Source organism: Trichoderma asperellum, chromosome 3 (genome assembly GCF_020647865.1).
Source record: "Trichoderma asperellum chromosome 3, complete sequence".
NCBI lineage: Eukaryota > Fungi > Ascomycota > Sordariomycetes > Hypocreales > Hypocreaceae > Trichoderma > Trichoderma asperellum.
In genome coordinates this window covers 853,512-866,659 of record NC_089417.1, presented here as the reverse complement: position 1 = coordinate 866,659, position 13,148 = coordinate 853,512, and the positions used below count along the sequence as shown (strand labels likewise).

Below are 13,148 nucleotides of genomic sequence, written 5' to 3'. Positions count from 1 at the left end.
CGTGGTCATGCCTTCGGGCGCACTGGTAGGGTGGGTGTCGATGGACGTCTGACAGGCGTGTCTTTTTCTATCTTTTCGTTGCTGGTTGGGGCTTGCCCTGATGGTGAAGAAGGGATCTAAATAATAGTCAGTTATAGGCGTGAGAAGTCTTCGATTTGTTAGGCACAGGATGAAACTAGAAAAGGAAAATTGTTGAACAGGCGTGAAATACACAGGAAACATCGGCGGCTCTTGAGCTCTTGACAAAAGCGTGTTCATGCCATTGCTGTACGTGCTTACGTATTTTGCCGTCTCTGTTCTGCCTCCAGAATTAGACCGTCTCTAGATTTCACGCTGGAGAAATTTCAGATAGACGCAGGCCTAATTTAGCGGCTCTGATTGTCTGATTGTTCCTGGCGCCGGATGCTTATCCGCTAGTGATAGCTGAATACAGGAGACTGTATCGTATAAATAATGCGATGCGAACAGTTTGGGTTGATGGCATTGTCTCAGCCTCAGCCTTGCCTGTAAAGCACATTTGCGCACTTAATGCACAATGCAGGCGGCTCCTGGTATCATTGGATGACGGCAAAGACTAATCCCAGAGGCGCACTGCCCAATGGAAGAAATGCCTCTACAAAGTACAGCGTGCAGCCTCTGGCGCCCAATATTGGCCTAATTCCACACCTCAACTGATAAGATTATTTCATCTTTCGTTCTTCACTCTATTATAACACGAAACACATAGTTGCCATTTGTACAATGTCGGACCCGAAGAATTATACCGTGGGTTGGATCTGTGCTCTAAGCACTGAGCAGATTGCAGCGGCAGAATTTCTTGATGCTGAGCACGAATCCCTGGAGGACCAACCGCTAAACGATACCAATAGCTATATCCTAGGATCTATTGGAAAACATAACGTTGTTATTGCTGTTCTTCCTTTGGATCAAGGAACAGCCTCCGCCGCCAATGTAGCGACCAACTTACTGCGAACATTTCCCAATATTAGGGTTGGTCTTTTGGTTGGTATTGGCGGGGGCGCACCTAGCAAGAAGCATGATATCCGCTTGGGAGACGTTGTGGTCAGCGCACCCTCAGGCGGAGATGGAGGTATATTTCAATATGATTTTGGGAAGACAATCCAAGAAGGGGCCTTTCAACGCACCGGACATTTGAACAAGCCTCCGCCTGTTTTGCGTTCTGCGGCGGCAACCCTCCTGACTAAATATAGGCGCCATGGACATCAGTTCAAAAAAGATATTGATGGCATCCTGGAAAGGAATAAGAGGCTGATAAACGAGTTTCGACGACCAGAGGCATCCAGCGATATGCTATTTCTACCCAACGTAGTTCATAAAGAAGGAGAATGCGCAGCAGAATGTGTGACGGAAGACAAATCTGGTGTAGTCTCACGTCGCAAACGTGCAGAACACGAGAATGACCCTGCAATCCACTACGGTGTTATCGCCTCTGCAAATCAGGTTATGAAAGATGCCCTCATTCGAGATAAACTTTCAGCCGAGAAAGACGTCTTGTGCTTTGAGATGGAAGCAGCTGGGCTAATGGATAGTTTTCCTTGTTTGGTAATACGTGGTATATGCGATTATTCCGACTCCCATAAGAATGACGAGTGGCAAGGTTTTGCAGCAATGGTAGCCGCTGCGTATGCAAAGGACCTTCTCGGCCTGATTCTACCAAGCAAAATTGAAGCTGAGCAGAAAATTAGCGAGGCCATTGCGCAAGGTTGTCCACCCCCATATTATAGAACTTGAGAGTGAAGCTGGTCCTAATAGGATTATAGTCAGAGACACTGTAGCCAAAATTGAGACAAACGTTGAAGATATCAAATCTCATATAATTTCACAACAGGATCTCGAAATTTTAAACTGGCTAGCAGATTCTGATTATTCTAGTCAGCAAAATGATTATCTTGCCAGACGCCAGCAGGGTACCGGGCAATGGCTCTTGGAATCTAAGGTACATCAAGATTGGCTATCGACAAGTAGACAAACATTATTCTGCCCCGGTATACCCGGTGCCGGAAAGACTATCCTTACAGCTATTGTTATTGAGCATCTCTATACCCACTTCAATAGTGATCTAACGGTTGGTATTGCATACAATTACTATAACTTCAACCGCCAAGGCCAGCAGACTGCTGATAAAATTTTGGCAAGTCTCTTGAGACAGCTGTGTGCCTCTAGATCTTCGCTGCCCGAGCCTCTAAAATCTCTCTATATCAAGCATAAAGACTCGAACGGCAGAAATACTCGGCCATCCTCTGAGGAAATTGCAAGCACTCTACAAGTTGTAGCCCAAATGTTTTCTCGAGTCTTTATTGTAATTGATGCACTCGACGAATGTCAAAATCAAGAGCGATCTTCATTTTTTACAAAAATATTTGAAATTCAGATGAAGGCCGACGTTAATCTTTTTGCAACTTCACGACCACTTTCAGAGATCAAAAATATGTTCCAAGGGTGTCATTTAGTAGGCATCGTGGCCAACCAAGACGATATATCCAAGTACATCGAAGGCCAAATGCCAAAGCTTCCAAGGTTTGCCCGTGATGATAATTGTCTCAAAGAGCAAATCAAAACAGAAATTACAAATATCGCGCAAGGAATGTCAGTATTAAACACACTCTAGATAGCTAGCTAAACATGTGCTCACACCCATCCAGGTTTCTCTTAGCCCAGCTCTGTCTTGGCACGCTTGAGGATATGGTTACACCAAAAAAGATGAAGCAAGCATTAAAAAAATTCCAACAAATAAGCCAGGAGCAAGGTGAAGACAAGAAATTTAAAATACTTGGAGCCGTATACGAGAATACAATGGAGAGGATCAAGCAGCAGAAGTCGGGTCACCGCTGTTTGGCCGAAAGTGCTTTATCCTGGCTTTGTCACGCAAAAAGGCAACTTACAACCGTTGAGCTTCAATATGCTCTCGCAGTGGATATAGAACTAGACGGACAAGACAGCGGCAATGTTCCGCAAGAGTTTGATGATGATAATATCCCAGAAATTGACGTCATAGTCTCGAGTTGCTGTGGATTGGTCACTGTTGACGAAGAGAGCAATATCATCCGACTAGTACATTACACGACGCAAGAATACTTTGATCGAATGCGAAAACAATGGTTTCCTAATGCAGAGGTCGAAATTGCAAATGTCTGTGCTTTATACCTCACTTTTAGTAATTTCGAGAGCGATGCATTTCATGATGAATGGAGCTATGATTATGAGTTGCCTCGAGAGCCATTTTATGGCTACGCGTGTATGAACTGGGGATATCATGCGCGCGAGGCAGAACCTTCCAGTCGCATAGTTCATGATTTCCTCGCAAACACGGCAAAAGTTAAGATTGCAGGTCAGGCTATACGCTGCATACTTGATAAACTGGACCGATGGCTTTATGTACCAGGAGATATGATCACAACGGCGCTGGGCTTGACTGCGTATTTCGGGGCTATCAATTGGATGAAGAAGCTGCTGCCAGATATCCTAAATTATCAACTGGATGATGCTGTTTGTGACCGCGCGCTTCAAGTGGCGGTAATAAATCGACAAAGAGATACAATCCGGCTGCTTCTTGACATGGGTGCTGACCCCGACTTCCTAGATGGTCACTATGGGAATGCCTTGATTTATGCAGCGCGTTACAACGATGCAGAGACAGCTCAATTACTTTTGAACAACGGCGCAGATCCGAATGCGATGTGCAATGCAGGCTGGACGCCTCTCACAATTGCGGCAGACGAAGGCAATGTAGCTGTGGCTCGGCAACTTCTTGATATGGGTGCCGACGTTACTGAAGAAGCAACTGAGTTGGGTACAGCTGCTTATTTCGCAGTGGAGCATGGCGATAAGGCTATGATACGCCTTTTGCTTGAGAAGACTACCTATCCTAAGCAGAGAGTCTACCATCTGAAGAACCAGTTACTTGAAGCTGCGGTATGGCGTAGAGGTATAAATTTTATTGAAATGGTCTTTGAGAAGCATCCTTGGCCGAATATGAAGGGAAGGTTTGGTAGCAAGATGCTTTATGGGGCACTTGTTTCAGGTCACAGAGACATTGCTGAGCTACTTCTCCAGAAAGGTGCTAAAGTTTTGCAAAATGGATTTTACGGAAAAGAGAGGATAATTCGTTTTACAAAGATGGATAAAGAATGGCTTGCTCAAAAAGTACCTACACTTTTCATAGACCATGTTGGATAGAGGAAATACTGCCATATGTTTATGCTCATAGACCGAGGATATCAGCTATTTTGAGACTTATTAGACTCCAAGTTTTAATTATCAAGGCACGAGAATGCTAGGCTTTGCTTATTTTGTAATACATAGGACTTAAGTCAGTGTGCACCAGATACACTTGTTATCTCAACTGCCTCTTTCTCAATATAAATATATATACATATGGATATGTGACACGTATGTTTATATATTTACACTTTTAACAATAAGTAGCCTCATATTCCAATGTGTCGTTAGGGTGAGTCGACGATTGATACCATTCTTCATATTCGTGTTATATATAAACCAAAGTCACAAAACTCATACAAGTCCATCTATTTCATCCATCCCAGTTTATTCGCAACAAAGCTCACACATCCCACCAACGCCGTAACACCCGTAAATACAATCAAAACACCATAGCCACTCCCATACCCTCCAGCAGCCTGGCCCTGCCACGGCATACCCCTGATCAGAGCCTCGCTCAGCGGGCCTGATACAATATTCCCAACACCTCTACCAATGGAGAGGAACGAAATCACCATGAGCGGATCATACTTACTCACGCTCATGCCATCAAGGTCTCCAGCGCTGGCTGCCTTGTCTCTTTCGGTAGCAACCTTGACGACATGCTTCATGATGCCTGGCCACGAAGTCGTAAATGAGCCGGCGAAGATGCCATAGGAGAGACAAAAGACATACAGAATGCCAATGTTGGAGCCCAGACCCCACAGAAGAAGAACACCGAAAACAGCTCCTACGGTCGATATCAGAATGCAGGTCGTAACATGCAATCTGTCAACCAGCATCCCCATCGTCACAGGCCCAACCACCGACCCAATGTTGAGCACCAGCAGCGTAGCCGCAGAAGCAAACGAACCCGCACCGAGAATGTCCTGCGCATACGTCGGCAGGAAAATACCCGGCAAGAAGAACCCCATGCCTTCGATCACGTTGCCCAGCTGGTATATCGCAAAGACGCGAGTCCTCATGAAGCCCCAATCCAGCGGCTTGATGTGAGCAGTCATTGACGGCGGCAGACGGGGCTTCACGAAATACACCAGAGGCATCGTCACCACAAAGAGAGCCACCGCCCATATCCGCAGCGTGGCGCGGAACCCATAGCGGCCGAGCAACGCCTCGAGAACCAGCGGGATCGTGAAGCCGCCGAGGCCCGTTGCGGACCACATGAGGCCATAGGCCATGCACTTGCGGCGGTCGAACCACTCGTCGACGTACATCAGACACGGGTTGTAGGCGATGGAGCCGCCGATGCCGTACAGCGCGCCCTGCGTGAGGATGAGGTGCGTCGTGTTTGTCGCAAAGGACGAGAGCGCGAGGGCGACGCACATCATGAGCAGGCCGATGGTGGGATTCAGCCGTCCTTGGTTGGGATAGAGGCGGGCGAGGGCGATGACGAGGGGGGCGTCGAGATACATGATGCCCTGGGGTTGAAGAGCGAAGTCAGTTCATTGCATCTCTCTTGCTGGTGAGGGTGGTTGTCAAGGTTTAGTTTGGTTTACCGTGGCGCAGGTTCCTATGATGGCCGTCTTGGACGAGCCTTTAAATGGTTCGTGAGTGCGGTAGTAGTCCTGGAAGATGCCAAAGGCAAATGGAAAACCTAATGTTTGCTCGAATCAGCATCTTTGTCGATACTCGAGATATCCGTCACTCAATCAACTCACCCCATACCATGACCTCCATCATAAAACAAGCCGCCAGGAAGAGCCATGCTTCTTTGCTTGTATCAGGCGGCGGAATAGAAAGGTCCAGCTCTTCTTGGCTCTGGCTCTGGCTCTCACGCTGGGCCTCCACATCACCCGGACCAAGTTCCACTACCGCAGCAGCATCGCTTTCGCGTTTCTCATCTTGGCTGCTTTTGATGTCCGCCAGAGAAGTGAGATTCTGGTCGCTGGGACACGTAACCGTGGGAGTTGGCGAGGACGGCGACGTCACTGTTGGCGACGTCGAGGCGGATATTTCGGTGAAGATGGGCTCGACCGTAGGCATTGAGCTGCACCCGGCGGAAGCCCTTGGACAGATTTGCTGATATGAGGTGATGTGTCTCTGTCTGTCTATCTGCCTGTACAGCCAATGTCTCAAGTCCTGTTGTGATAGAATATGCTGATATGTAATAAAGCTGATATATAGTAAAGGCCAAGATGGCATTGAAGATGCAAGATGAAGCTTGTTTCCCAGAATCCGCAACTCTAAATGTCTTTCTATTCCTAGTACTAGGGAAGAAGAAGGCGAAGAAAAGCAAGAAATGACGAAAATAAGACAGACAGACACACAATCACGATCACGCTCGCCCCTTTTCTCTCAATCTCATTCCATCTCTTCGAGCTTTATATACCCAGCCCCCCCCCCCCCCCCCCCAAAATCCACCTCAGGATACCTCCCAGTATCACACGGAGTACACCCGGCGATCATACCCAAAGATGGAACCACAAAACAGGTAAAGAGAACAGGAAGGAAGGAAAAAAAAAAGGTTAATCTTCCATCCTTCCTAGTTTCGGCTTGTCAGATGTCACGTCTCTTACCCCTGGCTTCGGCACTTTTGCCCATCGCCCAGATACAACAAAGTAGCCGCACGCTCTTTGTGAGTGTGCATATAATAGGTATTAGTATATCGGGATAGGGGGCATCATCCGTGGATTCCATTACGAATTAGTTTAGTTTTTCCCTTTTGACATAGCAGCATCTGCCACTACTACTATCATTACTTACTCCTCGTAGTACCTAGTACTCATCGAGTAATAGTATCAAGCAAGGAACCGAAACTTTTCTATGACTTCATGCCTTCTCCCTCCTAACAAGTCAGGAGACACGAAAGAGGCGCTTATTTAAAAAAAAAAAAAAAAAACAGGGTGCAAACACCAAAAATTCACAGCCCCCCATCGGTATGCGCCGCCCGGAAAGGGCAACTCCAGCAGCCCAGCAGCAGCATCACCCAGTCCTGGTATAGTATTACTAGTAGAAACAAAAAAAAAGAAGGGGTTAAAAAAAGATGGAAAGAAAAAATTAAGATAGTCAGCTGAGCTATCCATCCAACCCCCCCCCCTTGTTCCTTTTGTTTCTCCTCTTCCAAAAAACTGGCTGCGACTTATCGCGATGCCGGACGCACGAATTATGGGGCTGGGCAAACTTGCGGTAAAGCCATCTTATACCACCCGCATACATAGATTACATACCTATCTTGCCTCTTCTTGCTCCCACGTGTTTATATATATATATATATATATATAGATGTATGCTTCAACACTTTATTTTACTAAGTAGACACCATTTTATTCTTCTCTAAAGCTGCACTAATGAAACCACCACTTTATTCACTAGCATTAGCAAAGGGGCATTCCTCCAAGTTCCATTTGCTGATAGAAACAGAGCATCGTTTTTGCTGCTCTGCTCTCACAAAAGCGCCGCCACCACCCTATCCAGGGTCCTCATGCAAGATATGCACAGCGCTTCCTATTCGGGCAAAGGAAGACCCTATTTTTTCTCCGGGAGCTAAAAATCGTCTCCCGCGTTAGTGGAAAAACTGGAACTTCGTGTGTGTACTTGTACAGTATGGTTGACCTTGTTAGTGGAGAAGATCTAGAACATGCTGTCTTGGGTGGCTGTCATTCCTCTTTGGAGGGCTTGCCATCGTGCTCATGTTTCAAGAGACAGAATGAGTGAGAGTGAGAGTGAGAGTGAAAGATGCAAATGGTCACGCGGCTCATGCAGGGATTAATATCAATTCATGCTTTACATAGTCATGGTGGCCATGGTGGCCTTTTATATGGCGGGAACACACAGTAGTACAACGGTTGACAAGACAAGAGATTTTCTTTTTTCATAGAGATACATCTGTCGACTTCATGCCACATCAAGCTTGTCGCGTAAAACTAAAGACAGAGAAGGAGAAAAAAAAGGAAACAAGCAAAAATGCGACTCGGCCCAAGTATTACACAAATACATGCAACTGCCGTGCAGCCTGCCATCCTGTCAAACAAGTTCGAACAAACCATGCTATAGATATGGGATAGTGATGACAAAAGAAAGATGGCGAAGAAAGAAAAGAGAGAGAGAAAAAAATGCACCCGATTCGCTCAAAGGAACATGCCGGCTCTGCAAAACAAGACAAATACCCTACGCAGTTTGCCCTCCAAAAAAGAAGGAGGAAAAATCATGCAGATAACCCACACTGCAAGATGGAGCACCCACTTTCCCAAAACCCGCTTAGGGCAAGAAGTAAGAGGAAAAGGAAAAGCAAAGGAAACACAGACGAACAAGGCTTCCCGACAAATACAGCTTGTTGTTCGACCCTGGCGGATATTTTATCAAACTAAAGAGATGGAAAAATTGCTGCTGCGACTCCCCACAGTCTTGGCTCAAATCACTTGGAATGCTCTCCCGTTTGTTGATCTGCCAATCGTCTTAAACTTCTGGTACTTGCCATCGGCTCCCATCACGTCGAACCGCTGCAACCCCATGGTTCCCTCGGTGTAGCCGCTGAAGTAGTACCCAATCACCACCACAAGGTATGTCAGCATGAGGATGCTGCCCTTGAAGTAGTTACTCTTGCCTTCACCGTATACATAGCTGAGCAAGAATACGCACAGGACAACGGTAACCAAATCCCATTGCGGGAAGAGCAGGGAAAATGTGTACATGGCGGCGTCACCTCCCACAGGAATATTCGGGAAGACGGCCGAGAAGAGTACCAGGCAAGGGATTTGAAGCAGGCACACCTGGAGAGCGTATGCGGAGCCAATCTCCATCGACAGTGCAATGTTTCCGTTCATGGCGAAAGAAATGGCGTTCTAGACATATTCAATTAGTGTCAGCCCAGACAAGAGAAAAAGGAACGTGGGCATGGGTTCAGGGGATTGGGCGGGAATGATCCGTTTTGTGCTTACCAAGAACTCGGTAGTATTGGGGACTAGAGCAAAGAGGGTCAGTCCGAGGAATTTTTGGTCAATGGCAAAGCTCTCCAGCACGACGTCGACAGTGTCGACCAGGATCTCGGCAATTATGGCATACAAGATGGTGGCCCCTAGCAGGATCACAGTACTCTTGGTGCGGCTCCAGTTTGGCGCGTCGTGGCCTCCATGGCCCCCTGCGTGAGCAGTTGCAGCCCCCGCAGTGGCGGCGTCTTCTTCGACATCATGGAGGTGGCTTGCCCGGCTGGCGCCGTGCGGCCGCGGTGTAGCAACGCCGGTGCTGGGCGGCTTATGCGCATATCGGTCACGGGAAGCAATTGTAGCCGCAGTGGCTGCGATCTCGGCAACCTCACGTACGAGAACGCTGTTGTCGACCTGGCTGAGACCGGGGACCTTGATCGTTGGGCGCAAGAGCGGTTGATCCTCATCAGCAGCACCCTTAGGCGGCACTACGTGAGGAGTAGTGTTTAGTCCGCCAGCATCCTGGGCGGCCGTGGAGCTCGGCCGGGAGCCGTCTGGTAAGCCGACCTGCTTTAGAGACTGGCCCAAGATGCGCTTGTAGAGATTCGAATCCCGTATATCAGCCCCGGTACCTTCGGCCGTGGATGGCTGATGCGGGGCTCGAAGGGTGGCCGACGCGTGCATGGCCTCTTCATGTCTCTTTTCTTCCACTTCTGCATTCCAGATGACGGCAGCGTGCGTACGCAGAGTAAACCAGAGTCCGACGAGGTATGAGAAGAAGAGCAAGAAGGCTGCCGCATAGCAGTATGGTCGCACGGCCTCGAGATAAAATCGGTCGTCGAGAGCAGGCACTTGCGAAAAGTAGCACCGGCGGCAATCCCTTGCGGCACCGTCGCCGTTGAGGCCACCATGGGCATAATCTTCGCAGTCCATGCAGTTAAGCTCGTGAGAGCCGTAGATTTGGTAGAATAGCGTCGGACCAAAAGCACCAACCACGGCAAAGAGCAACATGGTGGATGTCACGCCGGCCGACTTGGCGTTGAAGCGCTGGGTCTTTCGCTTCAAGGCGCCAAAGCACATGGAAATGCCCGGCAAGAACAAAATACCGGCGAATATACTTCCCACAATACTTCCTTCGACAAGCTGTCCTTTGCCCTGGTTCAGTGCAACGCAGTAGAGGAAAACCTCAACAACGGTAGCAAAGAAGGCGTTGATGGCAGCGCCCAACCCCATAGAAGACTGAGCAGAGATGGATGCTACGGCCTGGCCAATGAAGTACGCCAGCGGGATAATAGAAAGCAAGCCCGCAGCAAACAAGAAGGCGGGCGACGTGATGAGAATCTCTAGTCCCAGTGTTCGGTCCAGAACGAGCCAGTCGGCGATGACAAAGACCACAACGACCATGAGGTTGATTAGGAAGATGTTTGTACCATCGATGGTATACTTCCAGTACTTTGAACCAACGGCACGATAGGTGCAGACCAGGATAGATGAGTCGGGAGCATCGTCCACTCGAGCGTAGCTGATGTGAGACTCGAAGGATAGAGCGAGAGGATGTCGCCTAAGGTGGTCAAATAGCAGCATGGTTACCTTGCCCATGGGGATCCAAAAGACGAGGAACCAACAAATGCCAGACACGAGAATCAACGATGGTGAGATAAGGCAATAGAAGAAAACGAAGAAGATGATGCGGCCGATGTTCCACTCTCCGCGGCCAAACAGCCTTCGCTTCAAGCGAGGGTGTAGATCGCTAGACTCCCTGCGGCGTCCTCGTCCCAACAAGCTCTCCGTCTCGCTAGGCGGCTCCGAGTCCAAGCTCCTCCTGGAGCGGCCGATGATGGAACGGTGTCTGTCAGGCCCAAAGAATAGGCGGCCGTATTCGAGGTCGCCGTTCTGCCATTGCTCGTATTCCGAGATGCTTCTACCTTCATCCTGATCCTCGTCCAGGTAGGCTTCGTCCTTCTCAAGCCGAATAAACTTGCCAAAAGGGTAGAATATATAGCCCGCTAGACCCCATAGGACTCTTCCATACTCTCGGCCGCTGGGCGCGGCAGCAAACAAAAGGCAGATGATTGCGCCAAAAGCTGCCAAGCAAGCTATCCACCATCCAAAGAATATGGTCCAAACCAAGTTAAAGAGAAGCAGCCAGCTGCTTACTCTGCCACCAGGCGTCGAATGAATATCTGCCTGAGCAAACTTTTGAATCGATCTGTCTTTCTTGTACAACGCAGGCTTCCAAACTCGAATGCCAAAAGGGTGCGTTTGGTTGATGGCCTGTTGTCTGTCTTTAAGGGTAAAGCTTTCGGCTTCGCTGATTTCGCCTTCAGACTCGCAGTCAATATGCTCGTCTAACGGTAGTTCCTCTTCCTCTTCATGTTCTTCTCCCGCTTCACTATTTTCGTCGTCTCGTTCGGATTCCTGCTCCTCCTCAGCACTGCGATATGACTGGATGCGGGTGAGCCCTGAGGGAGGTTGTTGGCGTCGGCGCGTTGATAAGCCCGCGCGGCGTTCGGCGGCGTCTGCCTGGACTTCGTGGGCGTCGTCGTCTACGGAAAACACTGCGCCTTTGTGTGGTGTATTCGCTGACGTGCGCCGCGACAATGGCGGCTTTCGCAGGCGGGTGTAAGACTGACTCCTTTCGGGGCCTGCGGCAGACGTAGAACGGCCTGCAACAGCCTGAATGTTTCGCGCTGCCTGTTGGCGATCGATGGAGGGCTCGCCTAGTGTTTGACTGCTTCTGATGCTCGATGACCCCTGGATGGTGCCTTTGACGGGTTAGCATCTCCAACCTCAGAATCTCGCTTGGGTATGACAGTATCGTTTGTCCTACCATATCCCTCGGGTCGCCGCCGTACGGTGTCTGTCGACTGACTGTTTTCTGGCACGCCTTCGCCAATTATCGACGAATGCCTGGACAGGGGATTCGTTCGTGTGTCTGTCGGTGACATCATGCCAGAGGAAGTGCTGGCGCGATGCGCTGGAGGCGCGTTGTCCTGCTGCGGAGGATCCATGGCGGTCGAGGCGAGCAGCGACGATGCCGCGACGCAGTTGACGATGAGCTTCTCACGCCTGCCGGACGAGAGCTAGGCAGGTCAAATAGAAAGGGAAGAAAAGGCTGAGATAACGTCCGACGTCGAGGGTATCCCTGTCGCCCAGCGGCCTAGATAGATCGGGCTAGTGAGCTCTAGCAGTGTGGAGGGGCGCTGAACACGGGATCAGGGAGAGAGTGTGTCGATGATGGTGGCTTGAATTTGTAGCATCAGAGACATGGGGAAAAGACACGTAAAGGGGTGGTGGGAGCGTGCCGTGAGCAGAGAAAGCGTGGAAGAGCCAAAGAAGACGGGCGGTGGTGATGTGGTTTAAAGCCAGAGCCTTGGAGAGAGGAAGCGGACGAGGTAGGAGTAGAAGTGGAAGCAGCAGCAGGCAGCGCTAAATAGAATTAGAGCTAATAGCTGAGGCTCGGCCTCACCTCTTGCCAGGCCGACCGGCGATGGAACTCTAAAAGACGCTTCACAGTGCCAAAGTGCCGAGTAATAGGCCCGGATCGCTTTTATCGCCTGAGCCACGGCCAACCAGCGATGTCTTCCCTTTGTCTCTTCAGCCGTACTCGTACTCTTTGCAGAGGCGCTGTGCTGGAGCTTCTGCAGGATGACACACTATTAATACGCGCAGCCCGCTTTTCGCATGGCATGCAGCGTCTCCCTTGCTTGGTCACAATGAACGGCTCGAGAAAACAAAGGCCGGGGAAGAAAAAAACAAAAACAAAAACAGGGCATCCTTGGGCTCTTCACCGTCCGGCGGGCCGCTCGCACGACTTTTGCGACCTATCGCCTGGCACATCTTGTGATCCGCCGGGGCTCATCCAGTTCGTGACCTGCAAGGCCTGCTCTTGGCGGCTGTAGACAACGTCATTGTGCTTATCTTTGGCGGTGGCACGATGGACAAGATGATTAGAAAAACGCGCCGGTTGCTGCCCAATGGATACAGCAAGTATGGAGAATTATCATGCGCTTTAGATTAGGTACTCTGGCGAATTTTGGTAGCGGT

The 13,148-nt window shown here is 49.4% G+C and overlaps 3 protein-coding genes across 4 annotated transcripts; 1 reads left to right on the top strand and 2 right to left on the bottom strand.

Annotated features, from left to right (window-relative positions):
• Positions 1-600: 600 nt before the first annotated feature.
• On the top strand, positions 601-4,362 carry TrAFT101_004883 (uncharacterized protein). Its single transcript, XM_024908296.2, has 3 exons — positions 601-1,723; positions 1,782-2,607; positions 2,664-4,362. The coding sequence occupies exons 1-3, from the start codon at positions 742-744 to the stop codon at positions 4,195-4,197; spliced, it is 3,342 nt and encodes a 1,113-aa protein (XP_024759749.2). The 5' UTR covers positions 601-741; the 3' UTR covers positions 4,198-4,362.
• Positions 4,363-4,365: 3 nt separating this feature from the next.
• Positions 4,366-6,424, bottom strand: TrAFT101_004882 (uncharacterized protein). Of its 2 annotated transcripts, XM_024904024.2 has the most exons (3): positions 5,898-6,424; positions 5,736-5,833; positions 4,366-5,657 (listed from the first exon to the last, which is right to left on the bottom strand). In XM_024904024.2, exons 1-3 carry the CDS (start codon positions 6,379-6,381, stop codon positions 4,548-4,550), a joined length of 1,692 nt encoding a protein of 563 aa, XP_024759750.2. In that variant the 5' UTR covers positions 6,382-6,424; the 3' UTR covers positions 4,366-4,547. The 2 variants fall into 2 exon arrangements, with proteins under 2 accessions (XP_024759750.2, XP_065983420.1); XM_066127309.1 differs by having other exon boundaries at positions 4,366-5,833.
• Positions 6,425-7,851: 1,427 nt separating this feature from the next.
• TrAFT101_004881 (uncharacterized protein) lies at positions 7,852-13,133 on the bottom strand. The gene is made up of 3 exons (XM_066127308.1): positions 11,932-13,133; positions 9,117-11,866; positions 7,852-9,020 (listed from the first exon to the last, which is right to left on the bottom strand). The coding sequence occupies exons 1-3, from the start codon at positions 12,110-12,112 to the stop codon at positions 8,589-8,591; spliced, it is 3,363 nt and encodes a 1,120-aa protein (XP_065983419.1). The 5' UTR covers positions 12,113-13,133; the 3' UTR covers positions 7,852-8,588.
• Positions 13,134-13,148: the final 15 nt, after the last annotated feature.

Bases quoted from the DNA above. Each gene is read 5' to 3' on its own strand.
- TrAFT101_004883 (XM_024908296.2), top strand. From the start codon at position 742: ATGTCGGACCCGAAGAATTATACCGTGGGTTGGATCTGTGCTCTAAGC. The intron at 1,724-1,781 runs GTTGTCCACCCC...ATAGGATTATAG, and splicing joins TAGCGAGGCCATTGCGCAAG to TCAGAGACACTGTAGCCAAA. The intron at 2,608-2,663 runs GTCAGTATTAAA...ACACCCATCCAG, and splicing joins ACAAATATCGCGCAAGGAAT to GTTTCTCTTAGCCCAGCTCT.
- TrAFT101_004882 (XM_024904024.2), bottom strand. From the start codon at position 6,381: ATGCCATCTTGGCCTTTACTATATATCAGCTTTATTACATATCAGCAT. The intron at 5,834-5,897 runs GTGAGTTGATTG...AGCAAACATTAG, and splicing joins GATGGAGGTCATGGTATGGG to GTTTTCCATTTGCCTTTGGC. The intron at 5,658-5,735 runs GTAAACCAAACT...CTTCAACCCCAG, and splicing joins TCATAGGAACCTGCGCCACG to GGCATCATGTATCTCGACGC.
- TrAFT101_004881 (XM_066127308.1), bottom strand. From the start codon at position 12,112: ATGGATCCTCCGCAGCAGGACAACGCGCCTCCAGCGCATCGCGCCAGC. The intron at 11,867-11,931 runs GTAGGACAAACG...AACCCGTCAAAG, and splicing joins GCGGCGACCCGAGGGATATG to GCACCATCCAGGGGTCATCG. The intron at 9,021-9,116 runs GTAAGCACAAAA...GAATATGTCTAG, and splicing joins CCAATACTACCGAGTTCTTG to AACGCCATTTCTTTCGCCAT.